Genomic DNA, 22,794 nt, shown 5'->3' on the forward strand with positions numbered 1-22,794 from the left:
TGGCCATCTTCATCATTCTGGCGCTCTCCATGACGAGGAGGGAGTAGTTCACCCTCGGGGCTGAGGGTATGTACCAGTAGCTATGTGTTTGATCTCTCTCTCTCTCATGTTCTTGATTGGGCATGATCTTGATGTATCGTGAGCTTTGCTATTATAGTTCGATCTTATGATGTTTCTCCCCCTCTACTCTCTTGTGATGGATTGAGTTTTCCCTTTGAAGTTATCTTATCGGATTGAGTCTTTAAGGATTTGAGAACACTTGATGTATGTCTTGCATGTGCTTATCTGTGGTGACAATGGGATATCACGTGATCCAATTGATGTATGTTTTGGTGATCAACTTGCGAGTTCCGTGACCTCGTGAACTTATGCATAGGGGTGGGCACACGTTTTCGTCTTGACTCTCCGGTAGAAACTTTGGGGCGCTCTTTGAAGTTTTTTTGTGTTGGTTTAATAGATGAATCTGAGATTGTGTGATGCATATTGTATAATCATACCCACGGATACTTGAGGTGACATTGGAGTATCTAGGTGACATTAGGGTTTTGGTTAATTTGTGTCTTAAGGTGTTATTCTAGTACGAACTCTAGGATAGATAGAACGGAAAGAATAGCTTTGTGTTATTTTACTACGGACTCTTGAATAGATCGATCAGAAAGGATAACTTTGAGGTGGTTGCGTACCCTACAATAATATCTTCGTTTGTTCTCCGCTATTAGTGACTTTGGAGTGCCTCTTTGTTGCATGTTGAGGGATAGTTATATGATCCAATTATGTTATTATTGTTGAGAGAACTTGTACTAGTGAAAGTATGAACCCTAGGCCTTGTTTCCTAGCATTGCAATACCATTTGTGCTCACTTTTATCTCTTGCTACCTTGCTGTTTTATATTTTTAGATTACAAAAACCTATATCTACCATCCATATTGCACTTGTATCACCATCTCTTCGTCGAACTAGTGCACCTATACAATTTACCATTGTATTGGGTGTGTTGGGGACACAAGAGACTCTTTGTTATTTGGTTGCAGGGTTGTTTGAGAGAGACCATCTTCATCCTACGCCTCCCATGGATTGATAAACCTTAGGTCATCCACTTGAGGGAAATTTGCTACTGTCCTACAAACCTCTGCACTTGGAGGCCCAGCAACGTCTACAAGAAGAAGGTTGTGTAGTAGACATCAAGCTCTTTTTCTGGCACCGTTGCCGGGGTGGCGAGTGCTTGAAGGTATATCTTTAGATCTTGCAATCGAATCTTTTTGTTTCTTGTTTTATCACTAGTTTAGTCTATAACAGAAAATTACAAAAAAATGGAATTAAGGGTACCTTATATGCTTCATCTTTTTAATATCTTTCATGAAAATAAGGATTCTAATAATTGTGCCAAAATGCTAGAAGAAGAATGCATTAAAATGTTTGGCACTAAATCTTTGAATGATGAGCATGATTGCAATGTTGTTAGTACGATCTCTTTGAATATCCATAGTACTAATGATGATTGCACTAGTCATGATGAAAATGTCTCTTATAAGCATGTCAATTTTTGTGGAGTGCATTGGGTTTGCAAGTACACACCAAATAGGGAAGATAGATTTTGCAAGAGGCATAAGTATTTAGAAACTAAATGGTTGCAAGAAAGGCTAGATGTCTGTGCTGAAAATTTAAATTTTCTTAGCCATCCTTGTGAACTTTGCAATGAACATGGTCATTTAAATATCCAATGCAAACTGTTTCATGATCGAATCGTGTCCAAAAATTGTGATGACTTGATTTCCCTTGCGCATCATAATGAACTTAGTTTGCTTGTGGGTTATGAAGAAATGAAACGTATAACTAAGGATCTTCCAGAATTTGTCATTGATAAAGTTCTTGATTTTGATCTAGAGCAAATTTATATGTATTCTGCGGTGAATTGCATTGAAAATCCTTATATTTCCAATTACATAAAGTCAAGAAAACAATTAGAAGGTGAAAATAATACTAATGAAAGGGAGAGACTTCCCAATATCCTCCTATTATTTCTTATGATGAATCAGGTAACGAGGAGGAGCCTTCTATTCAACCATTCTCATTAATAAGGAGCTCCAAAAAGAGGATTAAACCCACACATGATGTGAAGAAGAAAAAGAAAAGACGGAGAAGCAAAGGAAAAAGGTATCCCTCCCAAATGATGTTGCTCCTATTACTCATTGTGATGATGATAATTGTCATACTATTGGTGTTGTCCATACCATTAATGATGAGAGTGATTATGCTTATGATATAAAAAGGGCCAAGCTTGGGGATGCTATGTTTGATGAGAATGACATGTTTGAGAATGTATTTTCTGCAATTAATGTTTGCCCCAATCTTGGGGATGCTATTTTTAATGAAGATGATATTTTTAGTCTCTAAAGTTTCGATGAGCAAACTTATTATGATGATAGCATGCCTCCTATTTATGATGATTATTGTGATGACACTTATGCTATAAAAAGTAGTGATGATTATATTTATAAAACTTGTCATGATTATGATTACCCTTTTTCTGAACTACTCTTTTAATGTGGAAACAATTTATAGTATTCTAGTTTCTTATGTGGAGAGTAGTACAATTTCTATGCTTGTGGATCATGAAAAGAATGATTTATGTGATGGTTATATTGTTGAATTCATTCATGATGATACTGAAAATTATTATGAGGGAGTAATATATGTTTGTAGGAATTGCAATAATATCAAGTTTCCTCTCTATGTGCTTGAAATCTTGAAGCTATGCTTGTTTTGCTTTCCTATGCTAGCCGATTCTTGTTCCCATAAGTTGTTTGCTCACAAAATCCCTATGCATAGGAAGTGGGTTAGACTTGGATGTGCTAGTCATATTATTCATGATGCTCTCTTTATGTTTCAATTCTTATCTTTTATGTGAGCATCATTGAAATCATCATGCCTAGCTAGGGGCGTTAAATGATAGCGCTTGTTGGGAGGCAACCCAATTTTATTTTTGTTCTTTACTTTTTGTTCCTGTTTAGTAATAAATAAATCATCTATCCTATGTTATGATTGTGTTTTTTATGTTTTAATTAGTGTTTGTGCCAAGTAAATCCTTTAGGATCTTCTTGGGTGATTGTTATTTGATCTTGCTATAAAAAAACAGAATGTATGCGCTCATGAGAATAATTTTCATTTTTTACCAGAGAGCGATAAAATACCAATTGCAATTGCAGTAGATTAATAAACAAATTGCCTAGGACTTCCTAATTTCTAAGGATTTTTATAGTTACAGAAGTATTTGAAACCTCCAGATTGCTACAGACTGTTCTGTTTTTGACAGATTCTGTTTTTCTATGTGTTGTTTGCTTATTTTGATGAATCTATGAGTAGTATCGGAGGGTATGAACCATAGATAAGTTGGAATAGAGTAGATATCACACCAATATGAATTTAGAATGAGTTCACAACAGTACCAAAGTGATGATTTATTTTCTTATACTAACGGAGCTTACAAGTTTTCTGTTAAGTTTTGCGTTGTGAAGTTTTCAAGTTTTGGGTAAAGATTCGATGGACTATGGAATAAGGAGTGGAAAGAGCCTATGCTTGGGGATGCCCAAGGCACCCCAAGGTAATATTCAAGGACAACCAAGAGCCTAAGCTTGGGGATGCCCCGGATGGCATCCCCTCTTTCGTCTTCGTTCATCAGTAATTTTACTTGGAGCTATATTTTAATTCACCACATGATATGTGTTTCGCTTGGAGCGTCATTTTATTTTCTTTCGTTTTTCTTGCTGTTTTAATAATATCCCAAGATCTGAAATTATTAAATGTTAGAGAGTCTTCACATAGTTACATAATTATACAACTACTCATTGATCTTCACTTATATCTTTTGGAGTAGTTTGTCATTTGCTCTAGTACTTCACTTATATCTTTTTAGAGCATGGCGGTAGTTTTATTTTGAAGAAATTGTTGAACTCTCATGCTTCACTTGTATTATTTTGATAGTCTTAAACAACATGGTAATTTGCATTGGTTATGAAATTAGTCCTAATATGATGGGCATCCAAGATGGGTATAATAAAAACATTCATATAGAGTGCATTGAATACTATGAGAAGTTTGATACTTGATGATTGTTTTGAGATATGAAGATGGTTATATTAGAGTCATTCTAGTTGAGTAGTTGTGAATTTGAGAGATACTTGTGTTAAAGTTTGTGATTCTCGTAGCATGCACATATGGTGAACCGTTATGTGATGAAGTCGAAGCATGATTTATTTATTGATTGTCTTCCTTATGAGTGGCGGTCCGGGACGAGCGATGATCTTTTCCTACCAATCTACCCCCCTAGGAGCATGCGCGTAGTACTTCGTTTCGATAACTAATAGATTTTTGCAATAAGTATGTGAGTTCTTTATGACTAATGTTGAGTCCATGGATTATACGCACTCTCACCATTCCACCATTGTCAGCCTCTCTTGTGCCGCGCAACTTTCGCTGGTACCATATCACCCACCATTACCTTCCTCAAAACAGCCACCATACCTACCTATTATGGCATTTCCATAGCCATTCCAAGATATATTGCCATGCAACTTTTCACCGTTCCGTTTATTATGACACGCTCCATCATTGTCATACTGCTTTGCATGATCATGTAGTTGACATCGTATTTGTGGCAAAGCCACCATTCATAATTCTTTCATACATGTCACTCATGAGTCATTGCACATCCCGGTACACCGCCGGAGGCATTCATATAGAGTCATATTTTGTTCTAAGTATCGAGTTGTAATTCTTGAGTTGTAAGTAAATAAAAATAAAAGTGTGATGGTCATCATTATTAGAGCATTGTCCCATGTGAGGAAAGGATGATGGAGATTATGATTCCCCCACAAGTCGGGATGAGACTCTGGACGAAAAATTAAAAAAAAGAGAAAAAAGACGCCATAAAAAAGAGAGGGCCCAAAAGACAAAAAATGAGAGAAAACGAGAGAAGGGGCAATGCTACTATTCTTTTACCACACTTGTGCTTCAAAGTAGCACCACGATCTTCATGATAGAGAGTATCCTATGTTGTCACTTTCATATACTAGTGGGAATCTTTCATTATATAACTTGGCTTGTATATTCCAATGATGGGCTTCCTCAAAATGCCCTAGGTCTTCGTGAACAAGCGAGTTGGATGCACACCCACTTAGTTTCTTTTTGAGCTTTCATACACTTATAGCTCTAGTGCATCCATTGCATGGCAATCCCTACTCACTCACATTGATATCTATTGGTGGTCATATCCATAGCCCGTTGATACGCCTAGTTGATGTGAGACTATCTCTCCTTTTTGTCTTCTCCACAACCACCATTCTATTCCACCTATAGTGCTATGTCCATGGCTCACGCTCATGTATTGCGTGAAGATTGAAAAAGTTTGGGAACATCAAAAGTATGAAGCAATTGCTTGGCTTGTCATTGGGGTTGTGCATGATTTAAATATTTTGTGTGATGAAAATAGAGCATAGCCAGACTATATGATTTTGTAGAGATAGCTTTCTTTGGCCATGTTATTTTGAGAAGACATGATTACTTTGTTAGTATGCTTGAAGTATTATTATTTTTATGTCAATATTAAACTTTTGTCTTGAATCTTTCGGATCTGAATATTCTTGCCACAATAAAGAGAATTAAATGGATAAATATGTTAGGTAGCATATCACATCAAAAATTCTGTTTTTATCGAGGACGAGCAGGAATTAAGCTTGGGGATGCTTGATATGTCTCCAACGTATCTATAATTTTTTATTGTTCCATGCTATTATATTATCAACCTTGGATGTTTTATATGCATCTATATGCTATTTTATATGATTATTGGGAATAACCTATTAACATAGAGCCTAGTGCCAGTTTCTGTTTTTTTCCTTGTTTTTGAGTATCGCAGAAAAGGAAAACTAAACGGAGTCCACTTGACCTGAAATTTCACGGAGATCATTTTTGGACCAGAAGAAGCCCAGGGAGTACCGGAGATGGGACAGAGGAGTCCCGAGGCCACCACGAGGGTGGGGGCGCGCCCTACCCCCCTGGGCGCGCCCCCTACCTCGTGGCCGCCTCGGGGACCCCCCTGACTTGTTCCCGACTCCAACACCTCTTATATATACCCAAACTTCCAGAAAGAAACCTATATGGGGAGTTCCACCGCCGCAAGACTCCGTAGCCACCGAAAACCAATCTAGACCCGTTCTGGCACCCTGCCGGAGGGGGGAATCCCTCTCCGATGGCCATCTTCATCATCCCGACGCTCTCCATGACGAGGAGGGAGTAGTTCACCCTCGGGGCTGAGGGTATGTACCAGTAGCTATGTGTTTGATCTTCTCTCTCTCTCTCTCTCTCGTGTTCTTGATTCGGCACGATCTTGATGTATCGCGAGCTTTGCTATTGTAGTTGGATCTTATGATGTTTCTCCCCCTCTACTCTCTTGTGATAGATTGATTTTTCCCTTTGAAGTTATCTTATCGGATTGAGTCTTTAAGGATTTGAGAACACTTGATGTATGTCTTGCATGTGCTTATCTGTGGTGACAATGGGATATCACGTGATCCACTTGATGTATGTTTTGGTGATCAACTTGCGAGTTCCGTGACCTCGTGAACTTATGCATAGGGGTTGGCACACGTTTTCGTCTTGACTCTCCGGTAGAAACTTTGGGGCACTCTTTGAAGTTCTTTGTGTTGGTTGAATAGATGGATCTGAGATTGTGTGATGCATATCGTATAATCATACCCACGGATACTTGAGGTGACATTGGAGTATCTAGGTGACATTAGGGTTTTGGTTGATTTGTGTCTTTAAGGTGTTATTCTAGTACGAACTCTAGGATAGATTGAACGGAAAGAATAGCTTCGTGTTATTTTGCTACGGACTCTTGAATAGATCGATCAGAAAGGATAACTTTGAGGTGGTTTCATACCCTACAATAATCTCTTCGTTTGTTCTCTGCTATTAGTGACTTTGGAATGACTCTTTGTTACATGTTGAGGGATAGTTATGTGATCCAATTATGTTATTATTGTTGAGAGAACTTGCACTAGTGAAAGTATGAACCCTAGGCCTTGTTTCCTAGCATTGCAATACCGTCGATGCTCACTTTTATCATTAGTTACCTTGCTGTTTTTATATTTTCAGATTATAAAAACCTATATCTACCATCCATATTGCACTTGCATCACCATCTCTTCGCCGAACTAGTGCACCTATACAATTTACCATTGTATTGGGTGTGTTGGGGACACAAGAGACTCTTTGTTATTTGGTTGCAGGGTTGTTTGGGGGAGACCATCTTCATCCTACACCTCCCACGGATTGATAAACCTTAGGTCATCCACTTGAGGGAAATTTGCTACTGTCCTACAAACCTCTGCACTTGGAGGCCCAACAACGTCTACAAGAACAAGGTTGTGTAGTAGACATCACCAGGGTGCTAGCGGCGAGCTTGTGGGCCCCTCAAGCACCCCCTTGACGCGAGATGGATGCCAAAAATTCCTATTAATATCCAAACCCCCAGAAAGAACCCTAGATTAGAAGTTCCACCACCGGAAGCCTCTATAGATAGGAAAACTCAATCGGGAGCCCGTTCCAGCACCCTGCCGGAGGGGGCAATCATCACCAGAGGCCATCTTCATCATCCCGACAGCCACCATGATGAGGAGGGAGTAGTTCACCCTTGGGGCTAGGGGTATGTGCCAGTAGCTATCTATTTGATCTCTCTCTCTCATGTTCTTGATTTGGCACGATTTTGATGTACCGTGAGCTTTGTTAATATAGTTGGATCTTATGGTGTTCTTCCCTCTCTACCTTCTTGTGATGAATTGAGTTTTACCTTTGAGATCTCGTTGTTAACGATTGAATACTTTTAAGGATCTGAGAACGCTTGATGTATGTCTTGTGTATGAATACCCGTGGTGACAATGGGGTATCATATTGATTCACTTGATGTATGTTTTGGCACTCAACTCACGGATTCCCAAGGTGAATTGGGGTAATCTATGCATAGGGGTTAATGCACGTTTTCGTCCTATGTTCTCGGATAGAAACTTTGGAGTGTTTCTTTATTGCATGTTGAGGGATTTTTATATGATCCAATTATGTTTTCATTGTTGAGAGATCTTGCACTAGTGAAAGTATGAACCCTAGGCCTTGTTTCTAAACATTGCAATACCGTCTGTGCTCCGTTTTACTACTTGTTACTAATGTCTACTACACAACTTGTTCCAGTAGACTCGTGTTGGGCCTCCAAGTGCAGAGGTTTGTAGGATAGTAGCAAATTTCCCTCAAGTGGATGACTCAATCCGTGGGAGGCATAGGATAAAGATTGTCTCTCTCAAACAACCATGCAACCAAATAATTAAAAGTCTCTTGTGTCCCCAACACACCAAATACAATGGTAAATTGTATAGGTGCACTAGTTCGGTGAAGAGATGGTGATACAAGTGTTGTAATGATATTAGATATTGCCTTTTGTAACAGGAACAATAAAAAACATCACATCAAGGTAGCAAGTAACAAAAGTAAGCACAAACGGTATTGCAATGCTTGAAAATGAGATCTAGGGTCTGTATTTTCACTACTGCAATCTCTCAATAATCCTAATATAATTGGATCATAGAACCATCCCTCAACGTGCGAAGAAGAATCACTCCAAATTTCTTATCTAGCGGAGAACATTGTTGGGGAACGTAGTAATTTCAAAAAAATTTCCTACGCACACGCAAGATCATGGTGATGCATAGCAACGAGAGGGGAGAGTGTTGTCTACGTACCCTCGTAGACCAGAAGCGGAAGCGTTAGCACAACGCGGTTGATGTAGTCGTACGTCTTCACGGCCCGACCGATCAAGCACCGAAACTACGACACCTCCGAGTTCTAGCACACGTTCAGCTCGATGACGATCCCCGGACTCCGATCCAGCAAAGTGTCGGGGAAGAGTTCCGTCAGCACGACGGTGTGGTGACGATCTTGATGTTATACCGTCGCAGGGCTTCGCCTAAGCACCGCTACAATATTATCGAGGATTATGGTGGAGGGGGCACCACATACGGCTAAGAGAACAATCACGAAGATCAACTTGTGTGTCTAGAGGTGCCCCCCTGCCCCTGTATATAAAGGAGCAAGGGGGGAGGCCGGCCGGCCCTTGAGGCGCGCCAAGGAGGGGGGAGTCCTCCTCCTAGTAGGAGTAGGACTCCCCTTTCCTAGTCCAACTAGGAAGAGGGAAGGGGGAAGGAAAGAGAGGGAGAGGGAGAGGGAAAGAGGGGCCGCGCCCCCTCCCCTAGTCCAATTCGGACTCCCCATAGGAGGGGGGGCGCCACCTCCTGGGCTGCTGCCCTCTCTCTCCCCTCAGGCCCACTAAGGCCCAATACTTCCACGGGGGGTTCCGGTAACCCCTCCGGCACTCCGGTTTTCTCCAAAATCACCCGAAACACTTCCAGTGTCCGAATATAGCCGTCCAATATATCGATCTTTATGTCTCGACCATTTCGAGACTCCTCGTCATGTCCATAATCATATCTGGGACTCCGAACAACCTTCGGTACATCAAAATATATAAACTCATAATGAAACTATCATCGTAACATTAAGCGTGCGGACCCTACGGGTTCGAGAACAATGTAGACATGACCGAGACACGTCTCCGGTCAATAACCAATAGCAGAACCTGGATGCTCATATTGGCTCCCACATATTCTACGAAGATCTTTTATCGGTCAGACCGCATAACAACATACGTTGTTCCCTTTGTCATCGGTATGTTGCTTACCTGAGATTTGATCGTCGGTATCTCAATACCTAGTTCAATCTCGTTACCGGCAAGTATCTTTACTCCTTCCGTAATACATCATACTGCAACTAAGTCATTAGTTGCAATGCTTGCAAGGCTTATGTGATGTGCATTACCGAGAGGGCCCAGAGATACCTCTCCGACAATCGGAGTGACAAATCCTAATCTTGAAATACGCCAACACAACAAGTACCTTCAGAGACACATGTAGAGCACCTTTATAATCACCCAGTTACGTTGTGACATTTGGTAGCACACAAAGTGTTCCTCCAGTAAACGGGAGTTGCATAATCTCATAGTCATAGGAACATGTATAAGTCATGAAGAAAGCAATAGCAACAAACTAAACGATCAAGTGCTAAGCTAACGAAATGGGTCAAGTCAATCACATCATTCTCCTAATGATGTGATCCCATTAATCAAATGACAACTCATGTATATGGTTAGGAAACATAACCATCTTTGATCAACGAGCTAGTCAAGTAGAGGCATACTAGTGACACTATGTTTGTCTATGTATTCACACATGTATTATGTTTTCGGTTAATACAATTCTAGCATGAATAATAAACATTTATCATGATATAAGGAAATGAATAATAAATTTATTATTGCCTCTAGGGCATATTTCCTTCAGTCTCCCACTTGCACTAGAGTCAATAATCTAGATTACACAGTAATGATTCTAACACCCATGGAGCCTTGGTGCTGATCATGTTTTGATCGTGGAAGAGGCTTAGTCGGCGAGTCTGCAACATTTAGATCCGTATGTATCTTGCAAATTTCTATGTCTCCCACTTGGACTAAATCCCGAATGGAATTGAAGTGTCTTTTGATGTGCTTGCTTCTCTTGTGAAATCTGGATTCCTTTGCCAAGGCAATTGCACCAGTATTGTCACAAAAGATTTTCTTTGGACCCGATGCACTAGGTATGACACCTAGATCGGATATGAGCTCCTTCATCCATACTCCTTCATTTGTTGCCTCCGAAGCAGCTATGTACTCTGCTTCACATGTAGATCCCGCCACGACGCTTTGTTTAGAACTGCACCAACTGACAGCTCCACCGTTCAATAAAAACACGTATCCGGTTTGCGATTTAGAATCCTCCAGATCAGTGTCAAAGCTTGCATCAACGTAACCATTTACGATGAGCTCTTTTTCACCTCCATATATGAGAAACATATCCTTAGTCCTTTTCAGGTATTTCAGGATGTTCTTGACCGCTATCCAGTGATCCACTCCTGGATTACTTTGGTACCTCCTTGCTAGACTTATAGCAAGGCACACATCAGGTCTGGTACACAGCATTGCATACATGATAGAGCCTATGGCTGAAGCATAGGGAACATCTTTCATTTTCTCTCTATCTTCTGCGGTGGTCGGACATTGAGTCTTACTCAATTTCACACCTTGTGACACAGGCAAGAACCCTTTCTTTGCTTGATCCATTTTGAACTTCTTCAAAACCTTGTCAAGGTATGTGCTTTGTGAAAGTCCAATTAAGCGTCTTGATCTATATCTATAGATCTTAATGCCCAATATGTAAGCAGCTTCACCGAGGTCTTTCATTGAAAAACTCTTATTCAAGTATCCCTTTATGCTATTCAGAAATTCTATATCATTTCCAATCAATAATATGTCATCCACATATAATATCAGAAATGCTACAGAGCTCCCACTCACTTTCTTGTAAATACAGACTTCTCCAAAAGTCTGTACAAAACAAAATGCTTTGACCACACTATCAAAGCATTTATTCCAACTCCGAGAGGCTTGCACCAGTCCATAAATGGATCGCTGGAGCTTGCACACTTTGTTAGCTCCCTTTGGATCGACAAAACCTTCCGGCTGCATCATATACAACTCTTCTTCCAGAAATCCATTCAGGAATGCAGTTTTGACATCCATCTGCCAAATTTCATAATCATAAAATGTGGCAATTGCTAACATGATTCAGACAGACTTAAGCATCGCTACGGGTGAGAAAGTCTCATCGTAGTCAACCCCTTGAACTTGTCGAAAACCTTTCGCAACAAGTCAAGCTTTGTAGACAGTAACATTACCGTCAGCGTCAGTCTTCTTCTTGAAGATCCATTTATTCTCTATGGCTTGCCGATCATCGGGCAAGTCAACCAAAGTCCACACTTTGTTCTCATACATGTATCCCATCTCAGATTTCATGGCCTCGAGCCATTTTGCGGAATCTGGGCTCACCATCACTTCTTCATAGTTCGTAGGTTCATCATGGTCAAGTAACATGACTTCCAGAACAGGATTACCGTACCACTCTGGTGCGGATCTTACTCTGGTTCATCTACAAGGTTCGGTAGTAACTTGTTCTGAAGTTTCATGATCATCATCATTAGCTTCCTCACTAATTGGCGTAGGTGTCACAGGAACCGGTTTCTGTGATGAACTACTTTCCAATAAGGGAGCAGGTACAGTTACCTCATCAAGTTCAACTTTCCTCCCACTCACTTCTTTCGAGAGAAACTCCTTCTCTAGAAAAACTCCGAATTTAGCAACAAAAGTCTTGGCTTCGGATCTATGATAGAAGGTGTACCCAACAGTCTCCTTTGGGTATCCTATGAAGACACATTTCTCCGATTTGGGTTCGAGCTTATCAGGTTGAAGCTTTTTCACATAAGCATAGCAGCCCCAAACTTTCAGAAACGACAACTTTGGTTTCTTGCCAAACCACAGTTCATAAGGTGGCGTCTCAACGGATTTCGATGGTGTCCTATTTAACGTGAATGTAGCCGTCTCTAAAGCATAACCCCAAAATGATAACGATAAATCAGTAAGAGACATTCTAGATCGCACCATATCTAATAAAGTACGATTACGACGTTCGGACACACCATTACGCTGTGGTGTTCCGGGTGGCATGAGTTGCGAAACTATTCCGTATTGTTTCAAATGTAGACCAAACTCGTAACTCAAATATTCTCCTCCACGATCAGATCGTAGAAACTTTATTTTCTTGTTATGATGATTTTCAACTTCACTCTGAAATTCTTTGAACTTTTCAAATGTTTCATACTTATGTTTCATTAAGTAGATATACCCATATCTGCTTAAATCATCTGTGAAGGTGAGAAAATAACGACATCCGCCACGAGCCTCAACATTCATTGGACCACATACATCTGTATGTATGATTTCCAACAAATCCGTTGCTCTCTCCATAGTACCGGAGAACGGCGTTTTAGTCATCTTACCCATCAGGCATGGTTCACAAGTACCAAGTGATTCATAATCAAGTGGTTCCAAAAGTCCATCAGTATGGAGTTTCTTCATGCGCTTTATACTGATATGACCTAAACGGCAGTGCCACAAATAAGTTGCACTATCATTATCAACTCTGCTTATTTTGATTTCAACATTATGAATATGTGTATCACTACTATCGAGATTCATCAAAAATAGACCACTCTTCAAGGGTGCATGACCATAAAAGATATTACTCATATAAATAGAGCAACCATTATTCTTTAATTTAAATGAATAACCGTCTCGCATCAAACAAGATCCAGATATAATGTTCATGCTCAACGCTGGCACCAAATAACAATTATTTAGGTCTAATACTAATCCCGAAGGTAGATGTAGAGGTAGCGTGCCGACTGCGATCACATCGACTTTGGAACCATTTCCCACGCGCATTGTCACCTCGTCCTTAGCCAATCTTCGCTTGATCGTAGCCCCTGTTTCGAGTTGCAAATGTTAGCAACAGAACCAGTATTAAATACCCGGGTGCTACTGCGAGCATTAGTAAGGTACACATCAATAACATGTATATCACATATACCTTTGTTCACTTTGCCATCCTTCTTATTCGCCAAATACATGGGGCAGTTCCGCTTCCAGTGACCAGTCTGCTTGCAGTAGAAGCACTCAGTTTCAGGCTTAGGTCCAGACTTGGGTTTCTTCTCCTGAGCACCAACTTGCTTGTTGTTCTTCTTGAAGTTCCCCTTCGTCTTCCCTTTGCCCTTTTTCTTGAAACTGGTGGTCTTATTGACCATCAACACTTGATGCTCCTTCTTGATTTCTACCTCCGCGGCTTTTAGCATTGCGAAGAGCTCAGGAATAGTCTTATTCATCCCTTGCATATTATAGTTCATCACGAAGCTTTTGTAGCTTGGTGGCAGTGATTGAAGAACTCTGTCAATGACACTATCAACAGGAAGATTAACCCCCAGTTGAGTCAAGTGATTATGATACCCAGACATTTTGAGTATATGTTCACTGACAGAACTATTCTCCTCCATCTTGCAGCTATAGAACTTATTGGAGACTTCATATCTCTCAATCTGGGCATTTGCTTGAAATATTAACTTCAACTCCTGGAACATCTCATATGCTCCATGACGTTCAAAACATCGTTGAAGACCCGGTTCTAAGCCGTAAAGCATGGCACACTGAACTATCGAGTAGTCATCAGCTTTGCTCTGCCAGACGTTCATAACATCTGGTGTTGCTCCTGCAGCAGGCTTGGCACTTAGCGGTGCTTCCAGGATGTAATTCTTCTGTGCAGCAATGAGGATAATCCTCAAGTTATGGACCCAGTCCATGTAATTGCTACCATCATCTTTCAACTTTGCTTTCTCAAGGAACGCATTAAAATACAATGGAACAACAGCACGAGCCATCTATCTACAATCAAACATAGACAAGCAAGATACTATCAGGTACTAAGTTCATGATAAATTTAAGTTCAATTAATCATATTACTTAAGAACTCTCACTTAGAAAGATATCCCTCTAATCCTATAAGTGATCACGTGATCCAAATCAACTAAACCATGTCCGATCATCACGTGAGATGGAGTAGTATCAATGGTGAACATCAATATGTTGATCATATCTACTATATGATTCACGCTCGACCTTTCGGTCTCCGTGTTCCGAGGCCATATCTGTTATATGCTAGGCTCGTCAAGTTAAACTTGAGTATTCCGCGTGTGCAACTGTTTTGCACCCGTTGTATTTGAACGTAGAGCCTATCACACCCGATCATCACGTGGTGTCTCGGCACGAAGAACTTTCGCAATGGTGCATACTCAGGGAGAACACTTATACTTTGATAATTTAGTGAGGGATCATCTTATAATGCTACCGTCAATCAAAGCAAGATAAGATGCATAAAAGATAAACATCACATGCAATCAATATAAGTGATATGATATGGCCATCATCATCTTGTGCTTGTGATCTCCATCTTCGAAACACCGTCATGATCACCATCGTCACCGGCGCTACACCTTGATCACCATCGTAGCATCGTTGTCATCTCGCCAATCTTATGCTTCCACGACTATCTCTACCGCTTAGTGATAAACTAAAGCATTATAGCGCAATTGCATTGCATACAATAAAGCGACAACAATATGGCTCCTGCCAGTTGCCGATAACTCAGTTACAAAACATGATCATCTCATACAATAAAATTTAGCATCATGTCTTGACCATATCACATCACAACATGCCCTGCAAAAACAAGTTAGACGTCCTCTACTTTGTTGTTGCAAGTTTTACATGGCTGCTACGGGCTTAGCAAGAACCGTTCTTACCTACGCATCAAAACCACAACGATAGTTTGTCAAGTTGGTGCTGTTTTAACCTTCGCACGGACCGGGCGTAGCCACACTTGGTTCAACTAAAGTTGGAGAAACTGACACCCGCCAGCCACCTGTGTGCAAAGCATGTCGGTAGAACCAGTCTCGCGTAAGCGTACGCGTAATGTCGGTCCGGGCCGCTTCATCCAACAATACCGCCAAACCAAAGTATGACATGCTGGTAAGCAGTATGACTTATATCGCCCACAACTCACTTGTGTTCTACTCGTGCATAACATCAACGCATAAAACCTAGGCTCGGATGCCACTGTTGGGGAACGTAGTAATTTCAAAAAAAAAATCCTACGCACATGCAAGATCATGGTGATGCATAGCAATGAGAGGGGAGAGTGTTGTCTATGTACCCTCATAGACCGGAAGCGGAAGCGTTAGCACAACGCGGTTGATGTAGTCGTACGTCTTCACGGCCCGACCGATCAATCACCGAAACTACGGCACCTCCGAGTTCTAGCACACGTTCAGCTCGATGACGATCCCCGGACTCCGATCCAGCAAAGTGTCGGGGAAGAGTTCCGTCAGCACGATGGCGTGGTGACGATCTTGATGTTCTACCATCATAGGGCTTCGCCTAAGCACCGCTACAATATTATCGAGGATTATGGTGGAGGGGGGCACCGCACACGGCTAAGAGAACGATCACGAAGATCAACTTGTGTGTCTAGAGGTACCCCCCTGCCCCTGTATATAAAGGAGCAAGGGGGGAGGCCGGCCGGCCCTTGAGGCGCGCCAAGGAGGGGGGAGTCCTCTTCCTAGTAGGAGTAGGACTCCCCTTTCCTTGTCCAACTAGGAAGAGGGAAGGGGGAAGGAAAGAGAGGGAGAGGAAGGGAAAGAGGGGCCGCACCCCCCTCCCCTAGTCCAATTCGGACTCCCCATGGGAGGGGGCGCGCCACCTCCTGGGCTGCTGCCCTCTCTCTCCCCTCAGGCCCACTAAGGCCCAATACTTCCCCGGGGGGTTCCGGTAACCCTTCCGGCACTCCGGTTTTCTCCGAAATCACCTGAAACACTTCCAGTCTCCGAATATAGCCGTTCAATATATCGATCTTTATGCCTCAACCATTTCGAGACTCCTCGTCATGTCCGTGATCATATCCGGGACTCCGAACAACCTTCGGTACATCAAAATATATAAACTCATAATGAAACTGTCATCGTAACGTTAAGCGTGCGAACCCTACGGGTTTGAGAACAATGTAGACATGACCGAGACACGTCTCCGGTCAATAACCAACAGCGGAACCTGGATGCTCATATTGGCTCCCACATATTCTACGAAGATCTTTTATCGGTCAGACCGCATAACAACATACGTTGTTCCCTTTGTCATCGGTATGTTACTTGCCCGAGATTTGATCGTCGGTATCTCAATACCTAGTTCAATCTCGTTACCGGCAAGTCTCTTTACTCATTCCGTAATACATCATACTGCAACTAACTCATTAGTTGCAATGCTTGCAAGGCTTATGTGATGTGCATTACAGAGAGGGCCCAGAGATACCTATCCGACAATCGGAGTGACAAATCCTAATCTTCAAATACGCCAACCCAACAAGTACCTTCGGAGACACCTGTAGAGCACCTTTATAATCACCCAGTTATGTTGTGACGTTTGGTAGCACACAAAGTGTTCCTCCGGTAAACGGGAGTTGCATAATCTCATAGTCATAGGAACATGTATAAGTCATGAAGAAAGCAATCGCAACAAACTAAACGATCAAGTGCTAAGCTAACGAAATGGGTCAAGTCAATCACATCACTCTCCTAATGATGTGATCCCATTAATCAAATGACAACTCATGTCTATGGTTACGAAGCATAACCATCTTTGATCAACGAGCTAGTCAAGTAGAGGCATACTAGTGACACTATGTTTGTCTATGTATTCACACATGTATTATGTTTCCGGTTAATACAATTCTAGCATGAATAATAAACATTTATCATGATATAGGGAAATAAATAATATCTTTATTATTGCCTCTAGGGCATATTTCCTTCAAACATAAGACGAAATTGTTTGTAGGGTACGAAACCAACTCAAAGTTATCCTTTTTGATCGATCTATTCAAGAGTTCGTACTAAAATAACACCAAGTTATTATTTCCGATCGATCTATCAGGAGTTCATACTAAAAAAACACCAAGTTATTCTTTCTGATCGATCTATCAAGAGTTCGTACTAAAATAACACCAAAACAAATTCAGATTCGTAATAATCAATCCAACACAAAGAAAAGAGTGCCCAAGATTTATACCGGAGAAACAAAGACGAGAATGTGCACCAACCCCTAAGCTTAGATTACCCCAATATCACCTCGGGAATGCGCGAGTTGAGTGCCAAAACACATATCAAGTGAATCAATATGATACCCCATTGTCACCACAAGTATTCGTAGCAAGACATACATCAAGTGTTCTCAAATCCATAAAAGTATTCAATCCGATAAGAACGAAATCTCAAAGGAAAAACTCAATTCATCACAACAAGATAGAGAGGGAGAAACACCATATGATCCAACTATATTAACAAAGCCCGCGATACATCGAGATCATGCCATCTCAAGAACACGAGAGAGAGACAGATTAAACACATAGCTACTGGTACAAACCCTCAGCCCGAGGGTGGACTACTCCCTCCTCATCATGGTGGCCGTCGGGATAATGAAGATGGCCACCGGTGATGATTTCCCCCTCCGGCAGGGTGCCGAAACGGGGTCTAGATTGGTTTTCATGGCTACAAAGACTTGCGGCGGCAGAACTTCTGATCTAGGGTTATTTCTGGGGGTTTATGTATTTATAGGATTTTTTGGCATCAGTTTCACGCGAAGATGAGCCTCAAGGTGACCACAACCCACCTGCAGACGGGCAAGGGCCCAGGCGCGCCCTGGTAGGTTGTGCTCACCTCCGTCACCTTCTGGTCCTCCCACGAAACTTATGGTGCCTCTTTTGTTCCAGAAAAATCACCAAAAAGTTTCTTGCATTTGGAGAACTTTTTTTCTGCACAAAAAACAACATCACGGTAGTTTTGCTGAAAACAGCGCCAGGCTGGGTTAGTTCCATTCAAATCATACCAAAACCATATAAAATTGTTGTAAATAATATGGCATCAATACTTCATAAATTATATATACGTTGAAGACGTATCAGTTAGCTTGTTCTTTTTATATTTTCATATTACAAAACCTATATCTGTCATCCATATTACACTTGTATCACCATCTCTTCGCCGAGCTAGTGCACCTATACAATTTACTATTGTATTGGGTGTGTTGGGGACACAAGAGACTCTTTGTTATTTGGTTACAAGGTTGTTTGAGAGAGACCATCTTCATCCTACGACTTCCACGGGTTGATAAACCTTAGGTCATGCACTTGAGGGAATATTGCTACTGTCCTACAAAACTCTGCGTTTGGACGCCCAACACGAGTCTACAAGAATAAGTTACGTAGTATACATCTGGGAGGCACTCCGCGGACACGGATGCGGGACGCCGCAATCCAACCATAGTCGCATACATTTCAAACTCGTTTTCAACAAACCGAATGAAATTCGTGCAAACACGGCCGGATTACATATTAACATGACGGATTTTATACAAACACAACGGATTTTTATTACGTTTCAAACATTTAGAACAAAAAAAGACTCGCCCCTAAACCTATCCTACGGCAGCGGCGCCCGCTGTCCAAGCCCGTGTTGTCCTCCATCCGCCGTCCAGTCACGCGTCTCTGACATTGAACAAGCGCGGACAACGGAGACGGTGAGAGGCCACGTACGCCCTGAGTCATCTTCAATGTGGAGCGGCGTGCTCTACAGCGGCATGAATGCGGGCAACTGGCGCCGGGCGGGAACGCGTGCGGGTGAGGGAGGAGGGGTTTGGGCGGGCCAGGGTGATCAAAAGCGGGCGTGGTAGCGGTCCGGACTTTCGCAAAGCCTCACGCGTTTATCTCCGGTTTGCCAGAGAAAATATTTCCGGGCCGCGTCGTGGAGCGATACAGGGTCGCGTTGGATGGCTTCTGCGGTCTGGACGGATGCGGAGGTTTGAGGGTCGGTGTTGGAGATGCCCTAAGTCCCAGAAAACCATATTATTGTGCATAGAACATATGCCATGAAAAAACCCAGCCAATATGAAGCAAAATGAAACATTTTTTAACACAATACAATTGAAGATGCTCACATTCACGCATATACACGATACAATCATAATTATAGGGCTGAAATGGAGAAAAAAAAGCGAAAAAAGCGGCAGATTTTTTTTTGTTTGAGCATCAAAAAAGAAGCGGCAGATGGGCTCAGATCGGAAAGAGACTGAGCCCTTTCTCCTGAACGATGTGCAATGGGCTGCGCACTGGCAAATGCTATTCTTCCTTGTACAACACTCTACAGCATGCATGGTAGTACACGATAATGATCGATACAGGTTACGAGAAGAGGGAAATGATCAGGCATAATCCATCTTCACGAATAGGTCGACCTCGTAGACGATGGAGTCAGGCGTGGGGTTGCCCGCGGCCATCATGACGCAGTACCCACGCGCCATCCTGAACGCGCCGGTGCCGCCCACCACGGCGCGCTCGATGGCACCCGTGAAGCTCAGAACAGGCCCCAGCATGGCCAGCGTGCTCCCGCTGTGCTCCCCGGCCGTGAACACGAAATTGATCGCCGACTGCATGCCCGGCGGGCTCACGAGCCCGGCTCCAGCGAAAATGCCCTGGTACCGGCCCACTAGCGACGAGCTCTTCGGGTCCGGGCCGTCGCGCAGCTCGTCGTCAAGCACGCCGACCAGCCCGAACGTCGCGTTGGCGCCCAGTGGTGATGGCACCACCACGATCGCCGTCGCGTTGGGGCCGGCGAAGGTCTCGTGCATGTACAGGTGGATGCGCTTGAGCCCTTGGTCGCCGGCGCGCGCCAGGAGGAAGGCTGGTGCTGACCAGGCCAGCATGAGAGCGAGCAAGAGCAGCGGCGAGGAGGAGGTCATGGCGATCAGAAAGCGTTGCGGTATCGACTCGCAGCCGCTGGAATACAATGCAACGCGGTCGATGGGTTGAACATGCTCTTGATAGGGCTCATAATATATAGCAACCACTCCGTTGACCTGCGTGCATGATCGATCGGCAGCTCTCAACCGACGTGCAATCCCCTATGTAGCTCTCGCGAGTCGCAGCTAGCTAGTTTTTTTCAGCTTACAGAACCAAATTCTCTGTCTTTTTCATGATTTCATCGCCAGCTACATGATCAACTATTAATAGTAGCTACCAACTGCCGACGCGCCCGCTAGTTGGGCTGCTAACTAATGTCAACGATATGGATGTTTTTTTTTTTTGAGAAAAGGCATAAAGCCCCACTTCAAATTAGTGAAGCCATCAACCGGCTAGGATACATAGAACCTGATTACAGTGTGTTTTCCCCTAGGGCGAAAACCCTAGGGTTTCGATATCTTCCGGCGTCACCGCCGGAATCCTTCCTCCGCCCCGGCCACCGATCGCTGTTTGTCCTCTCTAGACTCGGGCTGATCACGGGGGATCCTGGTGATCCTTCCCAGCCTTGGAATAGAGCAACTCCGAGAGGGAACGGGGGCGTGTAGATTGAATCTACAAGATGTCAGAAGCTTCAGGATCACAGGGGAAGCGGGAGAAGGAATCAGCGGAGGAACTTCTGGCGAGGCTCACGCTGCAGGAAGAGGAGGAAGACGACTTCATCTGGGAGGAGGAGTTGCCGGATATGCTTGAGCCGGCAAAGTGGCTTGCGATCGTTCGGGTTCATACACTAAAATCCTTTAGCCCTAATGCTTTGTATAATGACATGAGGGCGGCATGGAATCCAGCTAAGTCAGTGACATGGAGGAAAATCAAGGGAAATCTGTTCACGGCACAGTTTGGATGTCTTGGAGATTGGAACAAGGCGATGGCAGAAGGCCCATGGCTGTTCAGAGATCAGGCGGTAATAATGCAGGAATATGATGGTTTTAAGAACCCAGATGCCTTCAAGCTCGACAAGCTATCTGTATGGGCACAGATACACCGTCTACCGGATAAGTTCTTAATCGAGCCGGCGGTAAAGGGCCTGGCGTCCAGAATTGGAGAGGTGGAGGAGATCCAGTTGAAGCTTCCCGCTGGATTTTTTGGTGAGTTTGTCAGGGTCAAGGTGAAGATTGATATCCACTCCAAGATCAAACGCTTTGTCACAGCCAAGAAGGGAGAAGAGAGAGTCCAGTATCAGGTCAAGTATGAAAAGCTACCGATCTTCTGCTTTAATTGTGGTGAGTTTGGCCACTGGCACGAGGAGTGCGGGGAGGGAGAGCACGATGAAGCGAAGTTTGAATGGGGTGATTTTGTGATGGCTGACAATTTTCGTTTCAACACTGCTGGTCGTGGAAACCACGGACCTCAGAGGGGCCGTGGAGGTCAATGGTCGGGGGGGCGAGGACGAGGTAGAGAACCCTATAATCCCAATCAGAGCTGGCGTTTTAATGCCAGGCCACCGATGCAGACAGAACAGGAGCCCTCCTCTGAAGGGACCGAGCAGAATGGCGGGAAGGCAGTACCTGCCACAGGTGTGGGGGTAGTTTCCATTGCAAATCAGGGGTCTAACAAACGCCTTTCGGTTGAGAATATTACAAGCCCAAGAATGGAAGTGCAGACAGGGAGAGATGAGAGATGCTCTTGAGGTGGTAACCATAGGGGACCAGCTTTTGGTGCCACCCCCACCTCCAGTGTATGTGTCCCCTAGGAAAGAGAACAAACGCTCGAAGAAGGGGTTGGGAGAAGATGGCTCAGCTGCTGGAAAACTGAAGACCGGGGAAGATGATAGTAATGAGAAAACAATGAATGCAACATCGGCGGGCTCCTCCGAGGAGTACCGCCGGGCACAATGAGTATCTTAAGCTGGAACTGTCGTGGCGCGGGCAACGCTGCGACAGTTAGAGAACTTCGCGATATTGCGAACAATTTTGCCCCTACCCTTTTTTGTATTGTTGAGACCCAGATTGATAGATCGAGGGTAGAAAAACTAGCTGGAAGTATTGGATATGATAATGGATATGCGGTTAGTAGTCAGGGTAGAAGTGGAGGACTAGGTTTGTTTTGGAACAATCCAATAAAAATTGATATTTTGGGCTTCTCTGTGTATCATATTGATTGTTCAGTTGAGGAACCGGGTTGTGACCCGTGGAGGTTGACACTTTTTTACGGAGAGGCGCAGACTCATTTGAGATATCAATCATGGGATATTTTGAAGGGGATCAGTACTTTGAGTAACCTCCCATGGGTCTGTATAGGGGATTTTGACGAGGTACTACGTCCGGAGGAGCAACAAGGCATTGGGGAGAGGAGCAATGCCCAAATCCAGGGG

General features: G+C 43.1%; 1 protein-coding gene across 1 annotated transcript; it reads right to left on the minus strand.

Moving 5' to 3' along the window:
• Window positions 1-19,608: 19,608 nt before the first annotated feature.
• LOC123191583 (dirigent protein 1-like) lies at window positions 19,609-20,422 on the minus strand. Its single transcript, XM_044604260.1, has one exon. The coding sequence runs from the start codon at window positions 20,420-20,422 to the stop codon at window positions 19,886-19,888; it is 537 nt and encodes a 178-aa protein (XP_044460195.1). The 3' UTR covers window positions 19,609-19,885.
• Between the last annotated feature and the right edge of the window lie 2,372 nt (window positions 20,423-22,794).

The sequence above is a fragment of the Triticum aestivum genome, chromosome 2A (assembly GCF_018294505.1).
Source record: "Triticum aestivum cultivar Chinese Spring chromosome 2A, IWGSC CS RefSeq v2.1, whole genome shotgun sequence".
NCBI classification, from domain to species: domain Eukaryota; kingdom Viridiplantae; phylum Streptophyta; class Magnoliopsida; order Poales; family Poaceae; genus Triticum; species Triticum aestivum.

Coding starts and splice junctions, on each gene's coding strand:
- LOC123191583 (XM_044604260.1), bottom strand. CDS start 20,422: ATGACCTCCTCCTCGCCGCTGCTCTTGCTCGCTCTCATGCTGGCCTGG.